This window comes from Cygnus atratus, chromosome 5 (assembly GCF_013377495.2).
Source record: "Cygnus atratus isolate AKBS03 ecotype Queensland, Australia chromosome 5, CAtr_DNAZoo_HiC_assembly, whole genome shotgun sequence".
NCBI classification, from domain to species: domain Eukaryota; kingdom Metazoa; phylum Chordata; class Aves; order Anseriformes; family Anatidae; genus Cygnus; species Cygnus atratus.
In genome coordinates this window covers 10,739,869-10,760,947 of record NC_066366.1, presented here as the reverse complement: position 1 = coordinate 10,760,947, position 21,079 = coordinate 10,739,869, and the positions used below count along the sequence as shown (strand labels likewise).

Sequence of the window (21,079 nt, the reverse complement as noted above, 5' to 3'; positions counted from 1 at the left end):
AGCCTATGAAAGTCTCCAACTTCTTACATATGTACATTATATCTATACTACTTTTGTTTCTGTGATCCAAGGAAACAGCTTCACTTAGGATAAAAAAGTTCAATTCACTGGTTACTTGAGAAAACAAAGGAATAGGGTCAAAACATGTTACTTAGCGTGAAGTGTAAAGAAACATTGGAGAATCCATATGCGGCAGTGCAAATAAAATTTTGCAGTTCAAAGGCAAACTCATCTCCCACTTGATACCTACAACTTTGGTAAAGAAATGATTTATCCCAAAAAATTGAGTTCTGTTTTTATTGATAGCTCTCAAATTCAAGAGATCATTAAGCAGCTTGCATCAACTTTCTGTGATATCAGAGGGGTTGAGAATGAAGACAAGGTTTGAAAGAGGTATAAAAAATTGAATAAAGAGGAGGAAAAAACAATTATTTGAGGTTAACAAAGGTAAAATCTAATGTGTCTGGAAACTCAGCTTGTACCAATTACCTTGTTGTTCTGTTAACTAGGAATACTAGGAGAAGTTGGAGTCTCAGGTATAGTGGAGGATTGGCAATTTGCCAGTACGTGTTTGTCAGTTCTAAAATATTGAGAGAAACCCTTCTTTGTAAATCCATTCAAGTCTTGGTCAATTAAGAAGCAAGATAGACTGATAGATTTTATATATGTATATATATACATACACACACAAACATAGAGACTTGTTTACTTTTAGTACAAACCATATGATTGAATTGGCAAGACATACAAATAGGGTAGTGGAAGGCAGACTGGAAAAAATAGCTCCTGGAAACATCTTGGAGCTTCATAATCAATTATGTATGTATAATATGTTTCCCTTTTTGAATTACGGTGAAAAATTTAGAGGATTACACAGAGTTTTACTGGTTTTTAGTTAGTCGTAGATTTACAAAATAAGTCTAGTTGCCTCGGCATGGTCAGCTTTGATTTCAGACTAAAGTCTACTGGAGCCCTGGACTAGTTATCTTAATTTGGCCACTTTTGAATAAGTGATTAGTAAATGGAAATCATTACAAAATCTTGGTGATATTTGGTGTTTGCATAGAGTAAAATAGCTTATTTAGTAAAAATCATTTACCCTAGCACTAGACCTTTACAAAAATATAATTTCAATTCTATGCTCCTGATTATGGTATCACTGACATAAATCAAAATGCACACCTGCATTTTACAACTTGAAGGGTGAAGGTGTGGGGAGTAGGGAGAGAACTATGTTTCTGAAATGTTGCAGTGAATGCAGGTTCTAAAAAATGATCAGAACTCTGTAAAGTATTTTGCACTTCATCATTTAGGTTTATTGACACTTTGAGTGAAATTTCTTCTCTTTCTATGATGGATTGTACAAGTTTAGTTGTGAGTTGACAGTTCATCCATCATATCAGGCTGCCTAACCTTGCAGCAAATGAACAATGAAAGTCCATTATTTATATTGAGAATTTTGAGGAGATGTTTTAGGATTGCAATTTGTCCTTTGAAAATATCATTTGATGCTTTTCTTGTTTGCATGTTTTTTGTTCTACTGGCTTTTTGTTTTGTTTTTTTGTTTTTCTACACAAGAATACAAACATATTTCCCACAATTCTAGCTTTTTGGACTTGTCTGCTCTGTTTTGTGAATTTTTTTGCATGTTTAGGTATTAACATTTGAAAATAGTTACAAAGAAAATATTTCACCCAAAATAGCAGTTGGAAAACAAATCCTTGTATGCTTGTGTGTTTTTATTTTGTTTTAGTTCACAACCTAAAATTGATTTCAAAGGAGCTTTTTCTTGGCCCTTTTTCTGTCATGTAGGTGTGAAAACAGATTTAATTGTCCTTTTCCAAGTGCTGCAATCAACAGGAAAGCTAAATTCATACCACTGTTATTGTCAAAACTTGGACTGCTCTTAAACTGGTCTGACTGTTTAAGAAACAAAAACAAAAACAAAAAAAAAAAAAAAAAAAAAAAAAACGAAAATCAACCAAAAGGCTTAGTTACACTGTGATCTGTGATATATTAGCAATTTGGTGGATCCAGTTGCAGATCAGCTACTAGTTCACACTGTTGTTTGAGTTTTGGGGAGTGGGTTTGTGTGCTGCTTCCTTCCAAGGTACTATGTGGGTGCAGAGGAGTATACAGTAGATGTTCTTCCATGGAGATGTATTGACAGCTTGGACGGCGTTGTTGCTACTGTTGAACTTGTTTTAGCAGAAGCATAGCACTGATGATAATTAATTTAGCAAGTACCCCGAACAAGGACTTGTGGCCTCAGCCAGTTGGACTATGTGATACAAAGTTAATCATGGAAAAGTTGAACTTTTGGCTGGCAATCCGTTGCTTCCTCCCATCAACCTGTTTTCATTTCTGTGGTAACAGGACATTAAGTAGTAAAAGCTGACAGGAATCAAAGCAACAAAGCAGTCTTTTTAGCAACTAATTAGCACATTAGCTTTGATTATGTCTTGGAACAACAGCAGGACCCCTCAAGGAGGAGAGGCTGCCCTAATTTCAGTGGTAAGATGCTCAATACCTCCAAAGTCTGACCTTAGTTTCTCCTTGGTCTTGTTTTTTATCCCCTTTAGCAGATAGTATTTGAAATTGTGCTTGTTTATTTTCAGTCTTGACAGAGAAATTGACCTCTTTATTTCCCCCATACTTAATTCCTGTTGTTGTGAACTGTTCCAGTTATAGCATCTGGATGGGTTTTGTAAAGGCTGTGGGAAAGCTGTTCCATGTTGCTTTGGGGACAGTTAGGAACAGAGTTTTTTTCTGTTCTTTGGCTGGAAGGACCACAGTCAAGGTTCTTTTCAGAGAGGAAAAAAATATGCTAATTTTTATTTTTTTTCCTGTGGTTTGTTGCTTAGTATTACTTACTAATAGAAACATATCTGAGTTGTCTGTCCTTCCATCTGTAAAGGATTTTGAATTACTGTCAGAGTTGGTGTACATATGAGAGAACATAAATATTTATCTAGTAGAGTATTAAATCACACTTAAAACAGATCAGCCTAACATCTCTATATGTGCATCCTAAATGTATCACAAGTGATCCTGAGATGTATTTGTTCAAGCCATACCCTCTAAAAAAGTTTAATGTTCTAAATAGCTTTTCTTCTAGGTGTTCAAGCAATTTGATGAGTCTTCAAGGAAAGAAATCCATATTATCCTGAGAAATATGGAAAGATTGAGTGAAAAAAAATTATTTAAATCTGACAGTGACCTTGTGTGTGATCTTGAGGATTTCAGAAGTTACTCTGGGGTGGGGAGAAGTCAAGGTTTTTCTTGGAGCAAGTATTTTTCCTGTTAATTTTTCTTTTTTTCCTGTCCTACAGTTTACTACTTAATAGTACCTTCTTAGTAGTATCTTAGAGGTATTAGTACTATCTCAGTAGTATCTTAAATGTATTAAGCTTCTTTATCGTTATTTTAGTTTTCAAAGATGGAAGATCTTCGAAGCATGAAGCGACTGCTTAGAATCATTATATTAAATTGATTCGAGGCACTTTTAGTGCAGGTTGACTTGATTTCAGTCTTACGAAGATAATGGCCCAAAATAAATTAAATTAGCTAGCAGAAGTGCGTTTTCCTGGTAAAGAACTAGGGTTTGTCACTGCTGATTTTAATGAGACATCTGGCTAATATCAGTTAGTAGATGCTGCTAGGAAAATATTCCATTAATTGTATTCTAAGTTGATCACTGTGTGAGCTTTTGAGATAAAATATAATGGTGATTACCCTCAGTGCAGAAATCAATTGACAAACTTTCTCTTTTGTTTGCAAGTGTTTCCCCTGTGAGTCCATCAAGGTTGATCTTTCCTAGCTGAATGACAATATCCCTTGGGAGGAAAATGGCAGTCTCTCTTCATTGCTCCCGGGAGATCTTGTCAAAGAGCAGAGGATGCGTATAAAAAGTGGGAGGGAGGAAGGGTATGAAAGAAGGATAATGAACCAGAGGACGTGACTGATATATTAAAACCTTCAGGAAGAGAAAGGGAATTAAGTTGACTCTGGAGAAAATTATTTTGACTACGGAAAATGTATGCTAAAGTTGTCTTGTATTTTAGACACTTTCATCCTTTAATGTCCAGTCTTGCAGTTGGGAGCCAAAAGTAACTACTAGCATATCAGTCTAAGGTGACAAACAAAATTTTTTAGATAACAGTTGGAAATCTGGCTTAGGGTACTGCCGCAAAACACACCTTTAATGCATGATTTCTCTTTAAAGGAAAGACTACCATATCATGTTATGAAGCAGGATTTGGCCTTTGGAGCTGTTCAGTTATCTTGTAGCCTCCTCTACAGTTGTGTCTGGATTCTTAATTCTTTCTAAAACCCCAAATTGTTAATTTTTTAGTAGCAAGGGTTTTTCATTTTTTCCCCCCTGTGATAAAAACACAGCAACTCTGCCGCATGGGTTACAAACATTCCATCTCCATGCTTGGATAAACTCCATCAAAAGCATATTATCTCCCACTTCTGTGGCCAGCTGTCTAATTGTATTTGTTGTAGCCACTCACTGTTGGAACATGATACTAGTGAAGAGCAAGAATGATAAATTACTCACTGTAGGTGATAGTGATGATGATAATTTTTAATTTCCTTGTTCCTAAGTGAATTGGTAAGGTTGCCTTTATGAGCTCTAATAAGGAGTCGAGCACTGTCATTTGTTTTATCCTGTTAAAAAGCCGTATAGAACAGACAGCCATTTTCTGCAGAAAAAGCCTTAGTATTCAGATATATTTGAATTAATTTGATAAATTTAGTCTCTTCTTCCCATTCCAGCTAAGGCTATAAGTCGAAGAGTATAAATAAAGAATATGTACTAATATTCATCTTTTACAGCTGTTAAAGCTTTTTATGATTCAAATATTTTGTACGTGTTACATGAATAAATGAAAATAGGTTCAAGATGAAATTACCTTGAAGGGAAGGAGAGTTTGTGGAAAAAATGAGTCACATTGGGAGGAAGTGCTTCATTTACAGTTCTTTGTATGCTTGCATGAACACCTTAGAAAACCTCTATGATGGGTGAATACATTAAGCTATTTTATGTGAACTCTTTGTCAAAATTGGGTAGATGTTAGTGGCTGCTGTGATGATTTCAGGAATACTTGATTGTAAGTTGCTGAGTGAACTCTTGCTCACCTTGGTAGGATGCTGGTTGGCAGTCTCAGTAATGCAGATAGATTCTTAATTATTTCTTTAGCTCTTTATTTACTCTTCTTAGTTCCCTGCGAAGTAAGTGTAGGCAGTTAGTTCTGGGGTTAGGGTTTTTGTCGTCACAGCTCTGCTTTCCTCCTGGCAATTGATTTGAGAACAGGAAAAATAACATTTCTGCAATGTTTCCCAATAATTAATATCATTTGAGCCTAGACCGGGGCTAGACGCTAGGCTGGAGTTTCAGGTATTAATTACCAGTTTATAAGTCATTATTTTTGTTTTCCTCTTTCATGGTATTCAAGAGACTGGTACTTTAGAGATTCTTCCAGAGAAGGCATAAATTACTGATGGTTGATCATTACTGAAGTTGTAAATAAGTTGTCAAAGGTAGAGTGAAAAGATGAAGAAAATCGTCCATCTGCCATGTAAGAAATAACTGTTTATTGTTACGCTTAAAACAAAGGAAACCAAGGCAGTAGTTAGAAAACGTCACCTAGAACTTAAAGACACTAGTAGCTGCTTTGCTTTTCTTTAGGTTGACTTCCTATAAAAAACAAACAAAAAAAAAACACCAAGATGACACCCTAAATAAAAATCTGGCCAGCCCTTTATTCCACTGTAATGTGCTTGTGTCTGTGAGATGGTTGTGTGTCTGTCACTTGTAAATGACTTTTTTCCCCTTACATTTTGCTGCGTAGATGCAAGTTACATTTTACAACAAAACGGGAGGACTTATTCTTCCTTCAGTCTGTAAGCACTGGCTGGCATTGTCTTAATTTGTAATACTGCATATTTAATAGAAGCTTGTGATTCACTGTTGTAGCTACTGCACACTCGTTTGTTGTGCTCTAAAGTGAAATGAATGGAAAATGCTTCTAACTTCAATTTTACAGAATTATTTCAGTGAAACATACTTAGAAGTGGAATACACATTGTGCATCTCAGCATAAGATTTTAAAGAAAAAAAAAAGTTGAGACGTAAGAGAAGATATCTACTTCTAAAAAGACAGTAATCAATACCTAGCTTTGCATCATCAGTTATTTCAACTTGTTGATTTGTGGAGGTCTTTAAATTTTTGAGATTCTGTTTTCAAATATACAGGATTGTAGACCAAATCACAGAAAGCATTAACTACATCTACTTCACTTTTTTACAAGGTATTAGCGTGGAATACAAGAACATCGCTGTAGTGGTGCAAAGCTTAAATGTAACTTGAGGATGTGGTGGTGGTGGTTTTGTTTGGATGGTGTTTTTTTTGTTGTGTTTGGGCTTTTTAAAGCATTTGGGAGTATTAAAATGGGCTTCTGTAATACTGTCAGAGATTTTAGGTTTTCATAGCTCTTCTTAAAGTGCTGTGTTACTGGCAGGGGAACTCATGCAACCTAGCACATGAAATCTTCCATGTGAAATCAAGAGGACTAAAGGAGGAAGGTAGAAAATGTAGGCTGGAGATACTGGGAGGCTTTGGAGTAGACTTGACCCCTTAACTTGTGTTTTGGTTTATGCTAAGCCTTGTTTTGTAGTGGTAAATAATGTGCTTCCTAGATCAATGGCTTTGTAGTCTCAACAAAAATCTTAGTAAAAACCTAAACAATTTACAGCACTTGTTAGCTAGGTTTTAATATATGAAAAATGTACTGAAGCTCTGATTACATAAACTGGAGAAAATCTGTTTAACTTAAGATATTCAGACACTTAAGGTTTGTGTGAACAGCGTTTTGTTTAACTTTCTTAATCTTATCTGCAGTTTGAAACCCCGAGATATGCTTCTTATTGGCATCCAAAGAGTTGTGAAAACAGTTGGAAAAAAACACCAACAAACTCAACTCCTTAGATTTCTAAATTGCAATATCTGGTCTTAAAGTTAGTTTTTAAATACTGTATAGACTCTTCTCCTCTATGTTTTTAACTTAAAGCATAGAATTACTATTTAGCTATACATGACTAGGGTCTTTGCTGGTTTTTATAGCTCACCAAAAAGGTGGGACTTTGTTTTTTGTTGGCTCATTTTTGTTTGTTTTCTGTCAGGTTTTAACGTTCTGGAGGCAGTGTATTGGGAAAGGGATCCGTGCTTTCAGTCAAGAAATGTCAGATCTTAAAACTGAGGAGTTTTGAGGAATGTCTGAAGCTGTTTGCTAGAACTTACCCTTAGGATCTTGGGGAATTATTTTTGTTAGAATATTGTTTTGTTTTGTTTTTAATTTCTGGCTCAACAATTGCTTCAGTAAAGGGAGTAGATCTATTTTAGTACTTAACAAAAAGAATTGAATGGATCAATGTAGAAAAGACTAATTCCTGGAACTCTGCATAAGATAGTCTTTGTGATGTGTAATACTGTAACTACCTCTTGATTTAAATGGTCCATGTCAAGGTTTCAGGTTTTTCAGTTGCAATGTTTTCTTTCCATTGGCAGTGTAAGGAATAAAGTAATTATTTATCCTGGTCATTTACAGAAGGTGTACAAAATCCTATTTCTCTGAGCACAGGAAAGAAACAGGTAGTAGGGGGATGGTTTCTTTTCTTATAGCTGCAGTCTCCTTTCAGCCTGAACTTGATCCCCCCCAAATATTCGTCTGGTGGGGACATTTTCTCAGGGTGGCATGTTGGATGTTTCTGTTACTTCTTGCTGCCAAGCGTATGGCTATTTGTATTTCCCCTAACTGTGGTATGTCTGCTTGGAGTTTTGGGCACTGTCTTTGCTTTCTGCTCGGAAGCGTATCTTGATAGTCTCATTTTCTCTGGAAGCCATTTTTACCCCCCTCGCAATTCTTAATGTATTTTTGTTGTCTCAACCTTTATCTTTCCTTCCCAGTAATCTTATCCTGAATTTTATCTGCAAGCATATCAACAGTATTGACCTGATGATTAAGAGGTGTTTTTGCGGCTTCGGAGATATCTGACTAGCATCCAAAAAGATGGTGCATCAGTAAAAGTAGTCTGATGGGTCAATAAAAAAAACTTTGTCAAAACCTCAATCTTCACTGAAAAAGGAATGTTAGAGACAGGGCTGTAATTCAATTGGGAACGAGTTTCTCAACATTGAGTGATAGGGCCTTATGTAAGGGATGGAAGAATCACCATTTCCAACATCTGGTGCTCATTTGTCACGAAGGTCCCATAGTATCTGCGTGGTTCGTTTTGGAGCTTTCCAAGCTTCTCTAGAGTGCCATTAGTTGAAAAGCTAACACAAGTGATTTAACACTTTTTTTTTTTGCTTTAAGTTGTACTCACATCCGTGTTGTCTGTTCTGGATTTAGACTGGAAAGGGAAAATACCAGAATGGTTTAGCTGTCATTCAGATTACCTAGTACGTAATGATAAAGCCAGATGCCATTCAGTTGTTTTGTTACCGTGATTTTGTAAGTGCGTTTGATGTCTTTATCTTTTTCTTCACATTCTGTCTGAATCAATATAAAGAGCATGCTGCAGAACTTGGCCTTTGTAACTATTCAGAATAACCACTTTAATAGACTTAAGAGAAAAACACTATTGCTGTGGGAAGAAGGATACAACCATTTGCAGTAAGTGTTCATGCAGCAGGCTTTCCATCACTGAATTGGACAGATAGCTTGTTTGGATATACCGTAGTTATCAGGAGGAGCAGGTCATCCTGCTATCAGAGGGATTGAAGTTCCCTAGCATCTATAGTAGCAATTTTTCAAAATATCTGTTCTGAGTCATTTCTTCAGACTGACAGAGTAGAAAAGCTTAACTGCCTTGGGTCCGTTTCCAGATTTGCTTTAGCCTTTTCATAGGAGACAGTAGGAAGCAAAGGTGAGCGTGGATAGCATTTCAGAGTTGAAATGGTGTAGCTGATTGTCTTTTATTAACATCTTCCAGTTCTTTCTTGGAATTTATTTGAATTCTTTGAACTTCTGGGAGTCTAAGGCTTTTTTCATCAAAAAAGCAGGCCATCATTAAAAGGCTGTGTAACTAATAGTGTGGGTATATTTTTTGTGTGCAGATACTTTCTATTTCTTTTCCTACTGAAGCTGGAAGACAAGTCCCACTAGTGAATTATGCACTGAAGAGACAAGCTCTTTGAGGCTAGGAGTGGGATGACAGGAGGGACAGAGCAAATGTTCCAAGGAATCCTATGGAGAGTTACTATTAAAAATTGCTGAAAGGGCCAGCATGAGGTGTTTGTGATTCTTTTTCCTCATCTGTGTATGTAATTAGTGGAAGAAAAATATCCATTGTCTGGTTATGCTCTGCTTCTGTTCTCAGCGAGTTTTTATGGACGATGGTGTTAAGCTATGCAAAGAGTGAATACGTCCCTCATTTTGTATGTCTATTTAGTGTGAGGGTCATGGAAGCTATAGATGACAAGGACTGAAGTTTATGTGCTTGTGGGCTTGCACGTATAAAAAAGTACTTTTTCATATGTAATTTCAGTTGTAGTTAGGGTGTGGAGGTTATTTTGGAAACTTAGCCTAAGATTAGATTTGTAATAAAGTACAATTGCAGGCTGAATATTCTTGAGCAGAAATCACAATAAATAAATACATATATATTCATGATAGTCTTTTTCTCGAATGTCACTATTGCTCCTTTATCATATTTGCCTTTTCCTATTTTTTACAGGCAGTTGCTGGTTATTTTGATATATTTTTTGAGAAGGATTGTCACAACAAGGTATGTGGGGTTATGGATTTTAAAAACAGCCTTGAAAGATGAGGATTTTTTTGTATGGTTTTTCTACCTCGAGGTGTTTGGCAGCAAGTTTTGTTGTAGAAAACATGCATGTGTGCTTGGTAATTGATTGATGTATTGTGGTATTAAAAATGGTGTTCTTTAATGAAACTCCTGAACTCTTCCAACGCAGGTCTTGTTTTCAACTGGTCCCTGGTGTACCAAAACACACTGGAAACAAACAGTTTTTCTGCTGGAGAAACCAATTCCTGTAGAAGCAGGTATGTTTAAATTCAGTTGTGGTGCAACAATGGTTGTGTTACACTGCTATTATCATTTAAATGTAAAACAGTTCAAGAATTATGTGTTAAAAAGAACTAGTAAATACATCTTTCAGCTGTTGTTTAAAAACTCTTTGCTTAAGCAAAGCAGTAGGAAATATGTATCTGTATTCTATAAAATCAACGTTAAAAGTATATATATGTGTTTGCACATGTATATTTAAGTGAGCATATGTCTAATATGTAGCTCCATACTGGTTTTTTATAAGGAATTGATGTCTCAAAGGATTTCTGTCTGGCACAGGGGAGATGAAAGACTGCAACACTGTTAATAAGGTTCTCTTAATTTTAACGTTAGTTACGTTCTTAAGCATCATATCAATGAAATGATTGCATAGGATTTTTTGTACCACTCAAGCTATGCTCTATTTCTTGTATAGGTACATGCATGAGTGTGGTACCTGGCACTTGTGGGATTACTCTGTAAATAGAAAAGGGTTTTAAAGAGCTCACAGCCATGAACATGATCCACTGAAGTGTGGGAGATGTGATTTTGATATGCTGAACGCTTTTATGAAGTGAATAACTACTGTAATGTGTTCAATCTTGAGTCTGACACAAGTAAACAAACCTTTTGTTGTCGCCAGGATAACCCAAAATTCAGATGATAAATTGTTGGAGTAAAGTTTTGAAGATTAAAATGATACGTTAGTGGTTTTAATTACCTGTATTTGGTAAGTTTTGAAAGTACTTTTCCGTGCAAGTAGTAAAGCGTTCCTTGCTTTATAAACATAGAAGTGTGTCCAATGACCGTCATGGGTCATCGTTTATAATCGAAGGAAGTCAAATAGCTATATTTATATGCTTGAAAAAGGGCACATTATTTGTCTACATATCTACTAAATATGTGCTTACCACTATTGAACTCCTCAGCTCATATTGAGGGCTGTTTTTCTTTACAGACTATCAGGAAGGACCTAGAGAGGATCTGGCAATGGGGCTCAGTTCTGCTGGTCAGTTAAGCAACTCACAGTATTCCATGGCCTTGAACTGAAAAGTTTACAAATAGGCCAGACATACGGGGGAGAAAGAGCACAGAAACATATGCGGATCTTGCGAAAGAAATTGAGGTCAAGAGGTTTAGGGATGATATGGAGGAGTATTGAGGTAGAAGGGGGTATTGTCTGCTCTTGATAGATGATAATTATGAATGTACAGTGGTGATAGCAGCACCAAGCCTCAATTAAAACAGCTTTTGTGATTGCTTCATCCATCTAGTAGCCATCACAGCGTTTTAGCAGGAGCGTCTTTCCTGAAGGCATTAAGGACTATGTTATATGACTTTTTTTCCATCCTTGGAGTTAAAGTTCTTAAATGAGTTTTACTTCGCATATTTTTAGATCCTTGGGATGCACATGTGCTTTGGTGCATTTGTGCTTGGCTTGTGTTCTGTTCAGTTTCTCTTTCTAGATGAGGCTAGCTAAGGTCTCCTTGCTGAAATTCATTATATTTCGATGTCATAGAGTGTGAAATGATTTATTTTTTTAGAGTGCAACGACATTTGTTAGAATATGCTCGTTATTTAATATTACATAGATCATTTGACATTTACAAAATGCCCAAAATTACTGGGAGGTGTGTCTGGATCTGGAGTTCTAGTCTAGGTGCTGTGACTTTCTGAAGATAACTGCAGAAACAATGTGCTTTGAAGCAGTGAACACAACCCGGTTGACCTTCAAGATCACTTTTGCCATAACTTCTTTCTTCCTCTTTATAAGCTCACATTTTAAAAAATTATTCCTGTACCAAATCTTGTTGCTGCTGTGCTTTTCTTTCTGCTTGCTTCCTTCTCTTAGTAGTTATTTAAGTTCCCATTTCCCATCTTTTTCTGTTCTCTTTTTATCTTCTATAGAAGATAGAAGTCTAGTTTTCTTTGATTTTAAGCGTAAGAGAAGGTTCTGAGAGAAACACCGACATAATCTCCTTTTCCTTTGTAAATTCAGTGTTAATTTCTGTGGAATTTTGGTTTTTCATGGAGGATGTAACTGCATCAGGGCAAGAAGGTATTTCCTGATAATTATATAAGAATGTTCCTTGATTTGGGTGACTTCTGAAAACATCTTGTTTCTGACTTGGATTCGTTATCATTCCAAAAATCTCTTACAGTAACATGACTTGAAGAAAAAGAGATTTCCATATCTTTCAACTTTTCTTGTTGTTTTTTATTCTTTTCAAAATAGTGACTTTTTACTATTAATCTCTGGTAATTCGTGGTTAACCATATTCCTTGATTTCTTCAGTCTTTCCCTTTCTGTTTTACCAGCTAAACTAACTGCTCAAGTCTGTCTTGCAGTATGTCTCAAGTTGTACTTCCAGCTGTTTCTTGTCTGTCACTTAAGTTAATTGATAAATTAGCACAACTTGTCACCATTTGGCCATATATTGTTTCTGTCTTGCATGGTGAACTGAACTCTACTCCAAGTATTTAGATTTTTGGGGAGATTTTTTGTTTTCAAATTGACTTTTCTCCATGTGAGTTAGCTGAAGAAAATGGTAAATATATTAAACACATTTGAATCATTGAAAGACTTGGCTTTTTTGCCTTTCCCTGTACTTACCAATATTCAACAGTCTTATGTATAAATTCTTAGAATAAGGAATTTATGGCACTGGGACACAATGAAAAAGACCCAATTGAGACCAAATAAATTGTTCGAGCCAGGACAATCTCTTCTCCTAGTGCACAATGGAAAATAAATAGAACTAATATCATTTGAATCTTTTAATAATCTGATTAAAAAACAGTGAAGCGCAGTCATAATGCAGTTAAGGAAAGCCGAGGAGGTAAACAGACACACAGAATATGCTACATGGTCTAACCACAAGCTTTGTTCCATTTTTAAAGCCAATATTGAGACAGCTGCTTATTTCAATATTTGGCCAGCTTACTGTGGTGGCATTTGCTTCCAGTGTTTTAATAATCTGTGAAAGAGGGATTTGTTGGTATAAATACTTTGAAAACATTTTCCTGTTTTGAAAACATGTCTTTTAGGCAGGTTATTTTTTATTTTTTTCTTTCCTAGTGAAGAAAAATGGTTCCCTCAAGTTTTTAAGTCTGACTAATAAAGCTGATTTCAAGTTTGAGATGCTTTATAGCTTTTGGGGATATGCCTGATCTGGTCATAAAACTTGATGGTATTTGGATTTGCTCTGCAAAAGAGGTTGAGCTTAGAGCTATCTGAACCTGTTGGGTATTTAACAGAAAAATGCTACTTTGTGCCATGGTAAAATTCCTTTGTTCTACTGTGGTAACTATGTATTTTTTTTCAGCTGTTTGACTCCAGGTTATTTTTTGTAAAAGTAGCTCTATTTTCTCATCCGTGGAAAAAAAAAAAGTGATTTTGATCTTGTTTCTACTAATAACAGAATGAAGCCATTACACGCCAAAGGATGCAGCGTGGAACTAATCCTCCCTGCGTTGCCGTTCCTGCTGCAGCCTGTGCTAGATGTGCAGGATTTGCAGATCCTCTGAGAGGAAATGGGAGAAACTTAACCTAGTTCCAAAGATCTGGAGACTGGAGCAATAAGAATTGCACGTAATTAATAGAGACTGGAGCAGTAAGAATTACACTTGATTAATACATAGGATTTGCTACTGAATTTCAGTTTCATACATAACTATGATAGATAGTTTTGTGTACAGCTTTAATGGATAATTTTTGCTTATTTTGGTTTAGTTAGGGGACGGGGCAATCTTTTGCTACTAACATATTCTGAAAAGCTAGTTTTCGTCCTCACAGACTGTGACGAGAGACTTAAAGCTCATGTGCGATGAAGTAAAAAGAGCGTCAGCACGTTGGATAGGCTTTAACTGCTTAACATGCAGTAAAAATAAAGAAGCTAGAAAAAGAAGCCAGGTGATATTTTATTGCCAGAAAAATGTTTTTTCTCAGACGAGTATTGTATTGCAGACTCCCTACGGAGTACAAGGCTTCACTTAGCAGCCCTTTGAATAGCTTGAAAAAGTCTTTATTTTAAAAATTGAAGTTCAGATGCCAAAGCCGTGTCTTTCTCTTATTAATGGTCCAAACATGGATCTTGTTCTTCCATTGTATGTTGTGATATTGCTGCTAAGTTTCATAAACAGAAAATTACATGCGGAATGTCATTCTCTTTTGGTTGACCGAAGGGTTTACTGAACAGATAAAAACACATACAAGAATGATTTCAAGGGGGTGACAGAATCTGTTTGGTAACAGTGCGTTAAGTTAAAACCCAGATCTGTATGCGAGCAAATTCTATTAGCAGTAAAACAGCATATTGTCAACGTTCTGTGTTCTTGATAGTGCCTTGCAGTGGAAATAAAACCTTGATTTGTTTGTCTGTGGAATTAAAAGGGGCTTGCGTAGTGAAACTGAAGAATGCACATGACTAAGCCCCTGTAAAATCCATGATTATCTTGAACTCCCCAGTCTCCACAATTGGGTAGCTGTTTGTAAATTTACAAACTTGAAAACATTGATGCGGCTACCTGGAGAGTTTTTTATCAAAAACAAACAAACAACAAAAAAACACTGGCACAAATAATCTGTTTGTTTTGATTTTTTTTTTTACTGGAATACTTCAATATTATGTATCCCACTTGGATCATTTGGTTCAAAATTAAGATTTTACTGTTTGTTTTGCCTGTCTACAGTTGCAATGATGTTGCTTGCTTTTAAAAATTAGTAACTGTTAAAACTGTTTTGAGGTCTGACTAGATCTTGCATGTCTTATGATGTAGCTTCTGAAATCTGATTAAAATCATCCTGAAATCATCCTGCTTACTTTGCAGAAACATCTGTGTGTACATCAGGCACTAATTGGAGAGACTCTCTTCTCATGGCCTATTTATTTCACTGTAAGTTAGTAAAAGTTTGGTATTTATATAGGAAAAGTTACAGGGGCTTCTTGTGCCATTCTGTGTGGTCCCCTTTGCATGCTCTTGAGACAGCAAGGGGATGTGATGAGTACGGCAGGAAGAACCTAGTTTTCTCAGAATTTTGTTGCAACTGCTGAGAGGAAAATAGAGATAGGATACACAACGCAGGATCTCTATTTCAAAATGTAGTGAATTGAGACTATTTCTAGGTGAGTTAGTTTTGGCTCGTACAACTCTACGTGTTGGAGGACCATGGAGGGGGCCTTCGATGTTTGTTTCATTTGGCGAGTATTTCTGGTACCTGATCTGTCTTGGGAATCTTGCTGCTCGGCCAGGTGTGGGATGTACATGTTATCTTAGGCAGCCATACAAGGTTGTCCTAACTTACTCAGCAGGCTGTATAGCCTTCTTCAGAGGTGTCTAGTTTGTGGTTTGACTTGCAGAGTTGAAAGAACGAGTGATAGGAAAACTTGCAAAGGAAAATGCTTAGGGTATATGATGGGTACAGACAGAACCTCAGTATAGTTTCAGAGCGGGGCTATAACAGAAAGGAATCAGTAAACAACTGCTTAATTGATCAAACTAACTGGCCAGTGTAAGGAGGGTGTCACAGATCAGACGTCATCACTGACTTTGGTATTGCTCTGCTCAGTACAGAAAGTGCTCATTGGAAATTACTGGGTTGGTGATGCAGTAAAAAGAGACATGGTCAAATGGGAAGGTGAGCGTTTGTGTACAGCTGCAGGTGCTTGCAGTTTAATTAGATGGGGGGATTAAGGATAAGTTACTGAGTTTAAGGAAAATGCTATTGGTTCTGCAACAAATCAGTTGTCTTTCATTCTTTTTTGTTTTCTAAAGATAGATGGTATGTAGAAACTGCTTCCTAGCCAACTCTGCCAAAGTAATGCTTTCAAAACTTGTTTTTTACAGTTGCTTGCTAGCCCTCAATGTTATTTAAGATGGTGACTCCAGTGTGTCTAAACTGCAGTGGAAAACGAGATAATGTTTAAATTGTCAGTCTCGAGTGAGTGCAGCCTTGTCTTGAAGAGAGATGTCAAAATGCACTGGTGTATAACTGTTAAGGCAAATCTGACTACCCCATAAAGCCTGTGGTTGTTAAAACGTGGGGGATTGTCACAACCTCAGAGCAGGAATTTGTAAAAGGTATTTCTCAACGGCAGTTTGGAAGTTGTCTTTAGCCCAAGTCTACTGCAGTCTTGTAGGAGCTCTCTGAAACAATTTCAGTGAGATCTTTCTTTCAAAGATCTTAAGATCTTTGAAGTCAAAGATGTTAAGCTTTAAGGGTGGGGTCAGAAAAAACAATGCTTTGAGTATGTTCATAATGGCCTTGCTGTTAGTTTCATAAAGGTCTTCCACAAGAAGAAAAGAAACAAACTTTGAGAGATCTTGATTGCTAGCTGCTTTCATTAACTCGTTCAATCTTTTTCATAATCAAAAAGTGAGAGGGCACCAATCTGTATTAAAGGGCAGGAAGCATTACAGGTTCATTGCTATGGATCATGTCAAGCTTTGCATAGATGCTAAGGGTATGTGTGCAGGAGACTGCGCACAATCTTTGGGTTCAGTCAAGTCATTTCAGGTGAGTGAGGTTACAGACTGAAAAATACTGGAAATAAGTGACAGAGGCTCTTGCATTGAGAGGTATCTGATCTGAAGAACTTGCCCTATGGATGATGGCATTGCACAGAACTAAACAATGTTAGTTACAGTTACACTGATGATAAAAGTCAAAACCAAAATCAACTATTTTGGGTGTTCAGAGTTAATGTACACAGGGAGTACTGTAGAGCAGGTAATAGGATGTGTGGTACTTGGCAGTGGGTCAGTATGGAAGTAGGGATGCATTTTTTACCCTGCGCTAGCAAGCTTTTGCGGCAGTTCTGCTGAATTCAGTTTCTTTGTGGGACGAATTTCAGGACTCCCCAAAGGCTAATAAAAATGCTGGAAGGGGGTCGTAATGAATTCAGTTTTGTCCTAATCAAACTGCAATGGCACTGTGTAGTTTACTCGCATTCAGCTGAGCATGATAAGAGCAAGGTGATACAGCTGAGTCCCCCAGACAGCTTCCTCCAGGCAGTTCATAGGACAGCAGAACGGTGAAAAAACATCAGTCATTTTATATCTACATGACATTGATTAATTGTTCAGAATTGTCTTTCTGTTACTTGGTTGCACTGCTGTTGCTTGGTTCAGCCCTCAGAAAAGACTGTTTAGAAAGGCAGATTTAATGTGGTTACTGCATAAGAAATAGCTGAGAAAAAGGGACAGCTTCATTTCACTAAGTGCATTTAGAAACAGAATCCGAGGGTTCTGTTCTGTAAAGTCAAATGTCATTTTTGAAATTGTATTTACGTTTTTACCTTGTTTATTGTATTGTTTTGTATTAAAATGCTTTAAATTGTAAGACTGTTACAGGCTGATTGAAGAAGATTTTAATTCTGTTCCTAGGTGTTCTTTAGTCTTCTTACAATTTCAAACAGATTCCGTATTACAGAATGTTAACATAATCCAAGTAATTCATTTTGCAATGCAGTTCGGGAAGTCTTTGTGTTGAAACTACCCTAAGATTTACAGCTGGAGAGGGGCTATAATGCTTTTTTCCCTTTAATTTATTCATGTACTGGTCAGATCTGTCTAAGTAAACTATGAAAACATTCTTTCAATTCTTTGCAAAACACATGGTGTTGTATCAGTCACTTATGTCCTAACAATAAAGCTGCACAGGAATGAAGCTAAATCTGCAACTGTTAAATTATCAAACAGAAGAGCTTTTGGATCTCCCATACAGTATTGCTACCACAGTTAATCTTGCTGAAAAGGTTTTTCTGTTGTGATGCTTAATAAAGTGGATCTTGTGTCAATTCTTTGTTTGTATGCAACTGAGTAACATGTCAAATGGAGACAGCTAAAAATCTCACATATTGAAAACTGGCCCGGTTTTGGAATTGCTATTTTTTTTTTTTTTTTAGTAAGAATATTGAAAATACCCTCTTAACAGGGCATGAATAGTTGGTTTTAAAATCACATTAAGAAACAGCTGGGAAGTACTTGGTATCCAGTGGGATAGAAAAGCAGTAACAGTGGCTGTGGCTGGTGTGAGGGTTGGAGATGGATGGAGTGGAGTGTAATAGAAGAGTAGCAGAGAACTTGATGCTGTAGGCCTGGGTCATTCCTGCTGTAGGGTGTTCTGTAGAATCATCTGCTTAAATGCAGCTGTTGTATTTCTCAAGTGATGGTATAAGATGGCTCAGTGGTGGGTTTTCTACGTATTTACAAATATAATTGAAATTACAGGTCTTGTTAAGGACTGAAAATACATCGGGATTTTATTAATTATTTTTTTAAATATCTGCAAGCAACAATCTTTGCAAAAGCATTGTGAAATAAAGAGAGCTTCTTGTTAAGCTCATTTGAAAAAGAACTAAAAAGCCCATATAGGTCCTATTTCCTTACAGTGTGAGACAATATCTATATTAGTGGTTTTCTTTCTTGACATGTTAGAATATTCGCTAATGTATAGTTCGCTCAATACCAAAAAAAAAAAAAATGCAACTTGTACAATGCTCATAAGGCCAGAGCTAGACTGCAAGAACAGAATTTGTAATTCCAGAGCTTTCACAGTGACATGGAACTTGCAGATAAGTTCGAGCCTTAACAAAACCTTAGAGTATCTGATTGAAAGCCACCAAACAGAGTAAGATAGCTTGATTCTGGGAGTACCCCAACAAGGTGAAAGTCCTCTGACTTCAAAATTAGTCTCTTGCTTGAGCGCTTCATTGCAGATACCTTCCTTGAAAATGTTAATGCTGTTGGCTTAATGGTGCATTTCTTTCTGACATAAACATGACGTTACTTAAAAACCTGACACACTGTCAGATATAAAAAATTAAGATCCATTCTGACTCTCTGCAGTCCAAGCCTTTGAAGTTCACTTGTTCATAAGCAAACAAGTGAAACAAAGTTTTTTTTTCCCCCATTCACAGGTAAAATTGTCATATTGGTTCTTTGGGTGGGTCAACTGAGAAAGCATCTACATAACTCAGCACCTCACCAGGTCTAACTGCAGTCACTTAAACGTACGTTCATTTTCAAAACCATTGGTTAGAGCTTTGGAAACTTATAAGAAACCTTTGTAGACCTGTTTAATTCTGACTAATTGGAAGCAGCTTCTTGTACAGCATAAGCATATGTAATGCATCTGTCTGGTTACACAGGATACACGTAATACACTGTAATTATGCGTAGTAATTTCTTTCTTTTTTCTTGCAGGGGAGGCCCTGAGAGGAAAGATAACAGTTCGCAAAAACAGAAAAGATCCGCGATCCCTCTTTATAACCCTTTCGGTGAAGGACACAAAGCAGACCTACAGCCTTCAGTGAAAGTTCTGCGTATAGCTTTGAGAAATGTCAGATATAACTGTTAGATTGAACAGTTGATAACTGTTTCTAAATATCCAAAAATGGTAAACTCTTGGATTTCTGTATGTGCATGAGAATATGAAAAGCGTACCTGGAACTGGGAGAGTACTGTTTGGATGCTCTTGCAGTGGCATATGGCAGCTGGTGACACAGTGAGATTCTGCTGTGTCTCACGGGATGTGGGGGAAGGAAGGAAAAGCTGGATTTGAGTTAGATGAGACTGCTGGGTGAGAAAAATGCCTTTAAAGTCTTGCTGTGAGGAGCAGTGAGTATTGTCTCTGAATATTGTTTTATTCTCCAGCTGGCAAATTTTACCATTAACGAGTAAGCAAAATCCTTGTGCAATTTGTTTTAGGAAAAAAGCTAAATGATGTGCCAGAGCAGTTCAGCAGTAGCTGGAAAATCCCGATGGGAATAAATTTGGATTCCAATTGCAGGATTGCAGCAACAAAGACTTTTTTATTACACTTCTATAATTAAAAAGTTGTATCACGTTTCAGTTACATTTATCTAAATAAATGATCCGAGTATGTTGCATAACGCAGTTGCCTGTTTCCTTTTTTTTTCCACTTAATTGGAAATTCTTTCATCTCTCCAGTGATGGCTCATTTATTTGTGGCTGTTTTTTTTTCCATAGTAGCCTATTGGAGCACAGGTGGATGGAAGCGTGTATTTTATCAGTGTTATGGAAAATACTATGAACAGATAGCAGCAGGTGCTGCAACGGTGGATTTTGTTTGGCTGGTTACAGAAAGTGGCTGTGAACAGTCAAGGATTGATGTGTATGTCACAATGTTTAAACACCAAACTGCAATTGAGTTTGTACCAAGTGTAACCGTAAGCAGTTAATGTGCTTGTATTGTACACGTATTTGTATTGAATATAAATTCATTTTTATGGAATTTTTAAGTTGTTGTTTCAAAAATCATTTCAAGAAGCACAAATGACAGTTTTGCTATTGATCTCCAAACTTCTGTTAAAAAAAATAGATTTTTTTAAAGGACTAAGAAGAGAACAATTCATTTTTTTTCCCCTTGGAGTCTGCTCTATAAAGTTTGGGTAATTCTATATTGTGTAACTCTTGTGCCTGTAACTAAAGATAAGTAGAAATGTTATCAGCGATTATGCCAATTTGGCAGAAAAGTGCAAACTTGTATTCCAAAAGCTGAAATTCTCCTGCAACGCAGCACTTTTTTTTTCCACAGCGAAATGGTCGTTGAATAGGAAGTCACAATCGCTACAGAGCTTCAACATTTTCAATTGAAAACAGACCTGTGGATTTCATTTCATTTTACACTGTTTTATCCTTTTCTGTGGAAACACATAGCTTACTAATTGACATCCAAATAATTTTCTAGGCTTGGGAGGGTGGGGATTCTCTCCTGTGTGAAAAGTATTGAATTACCATTAAACCTATAAATGTCCCGATTAACATCTAGATGTTGGAAAGCTCAGCACACACATGCAGCTTAAGAGGGATGTTCAGGAGTTAAACGCTTACGCTGGTTAACTCATTTGAATGCTGTAAATGAGAGCTTCACCACCAAAAGGATTTAGAGCCGTATTGACACCTAGGCTGTTGTGTTCGCCTGGTAATGAGTGCATCATTTGCACTGATTTTTAGATCCTTCCATTTTATGAAGTG

The 21,079-nt window shown here is 36.6% G+C and overlaps 1 protein-coding gene across 1 annotated transcript in view; it reads left to right on the top strand.

The window, feature by feature from the left end:
• PRMT3 (protein arginine methyltransferase 3) overlaps positions 1 to 19,974 on the top strand; it is a 58,197-nt gene extending 38,223 nt beyond the window's left edge. The window contains exons 14-16 of the mRNA XM_035550443.2: positions 9,746 to 9,796; positions 9,987 to 10,074; positions 19,286 to 19,974. Of these exons, the coding sequence (XP_035406336.1) occupies positions 9,746 to 9,796; positions 9,987 to 10,074; positions 19,286 to 19,395 (249 nt within the window). The 3' untranslated portion in view covers positions 19,396 to 19,974. The remainder of the gene's footprint in view (positions 1 to 9,745; positions 9,797 to 9,986; positions 10,075 to 19,285) is intronic.
• The last annotated feature ends 1,105 nt before the right edge of the window (positions 19,975 to 21,079 follow it).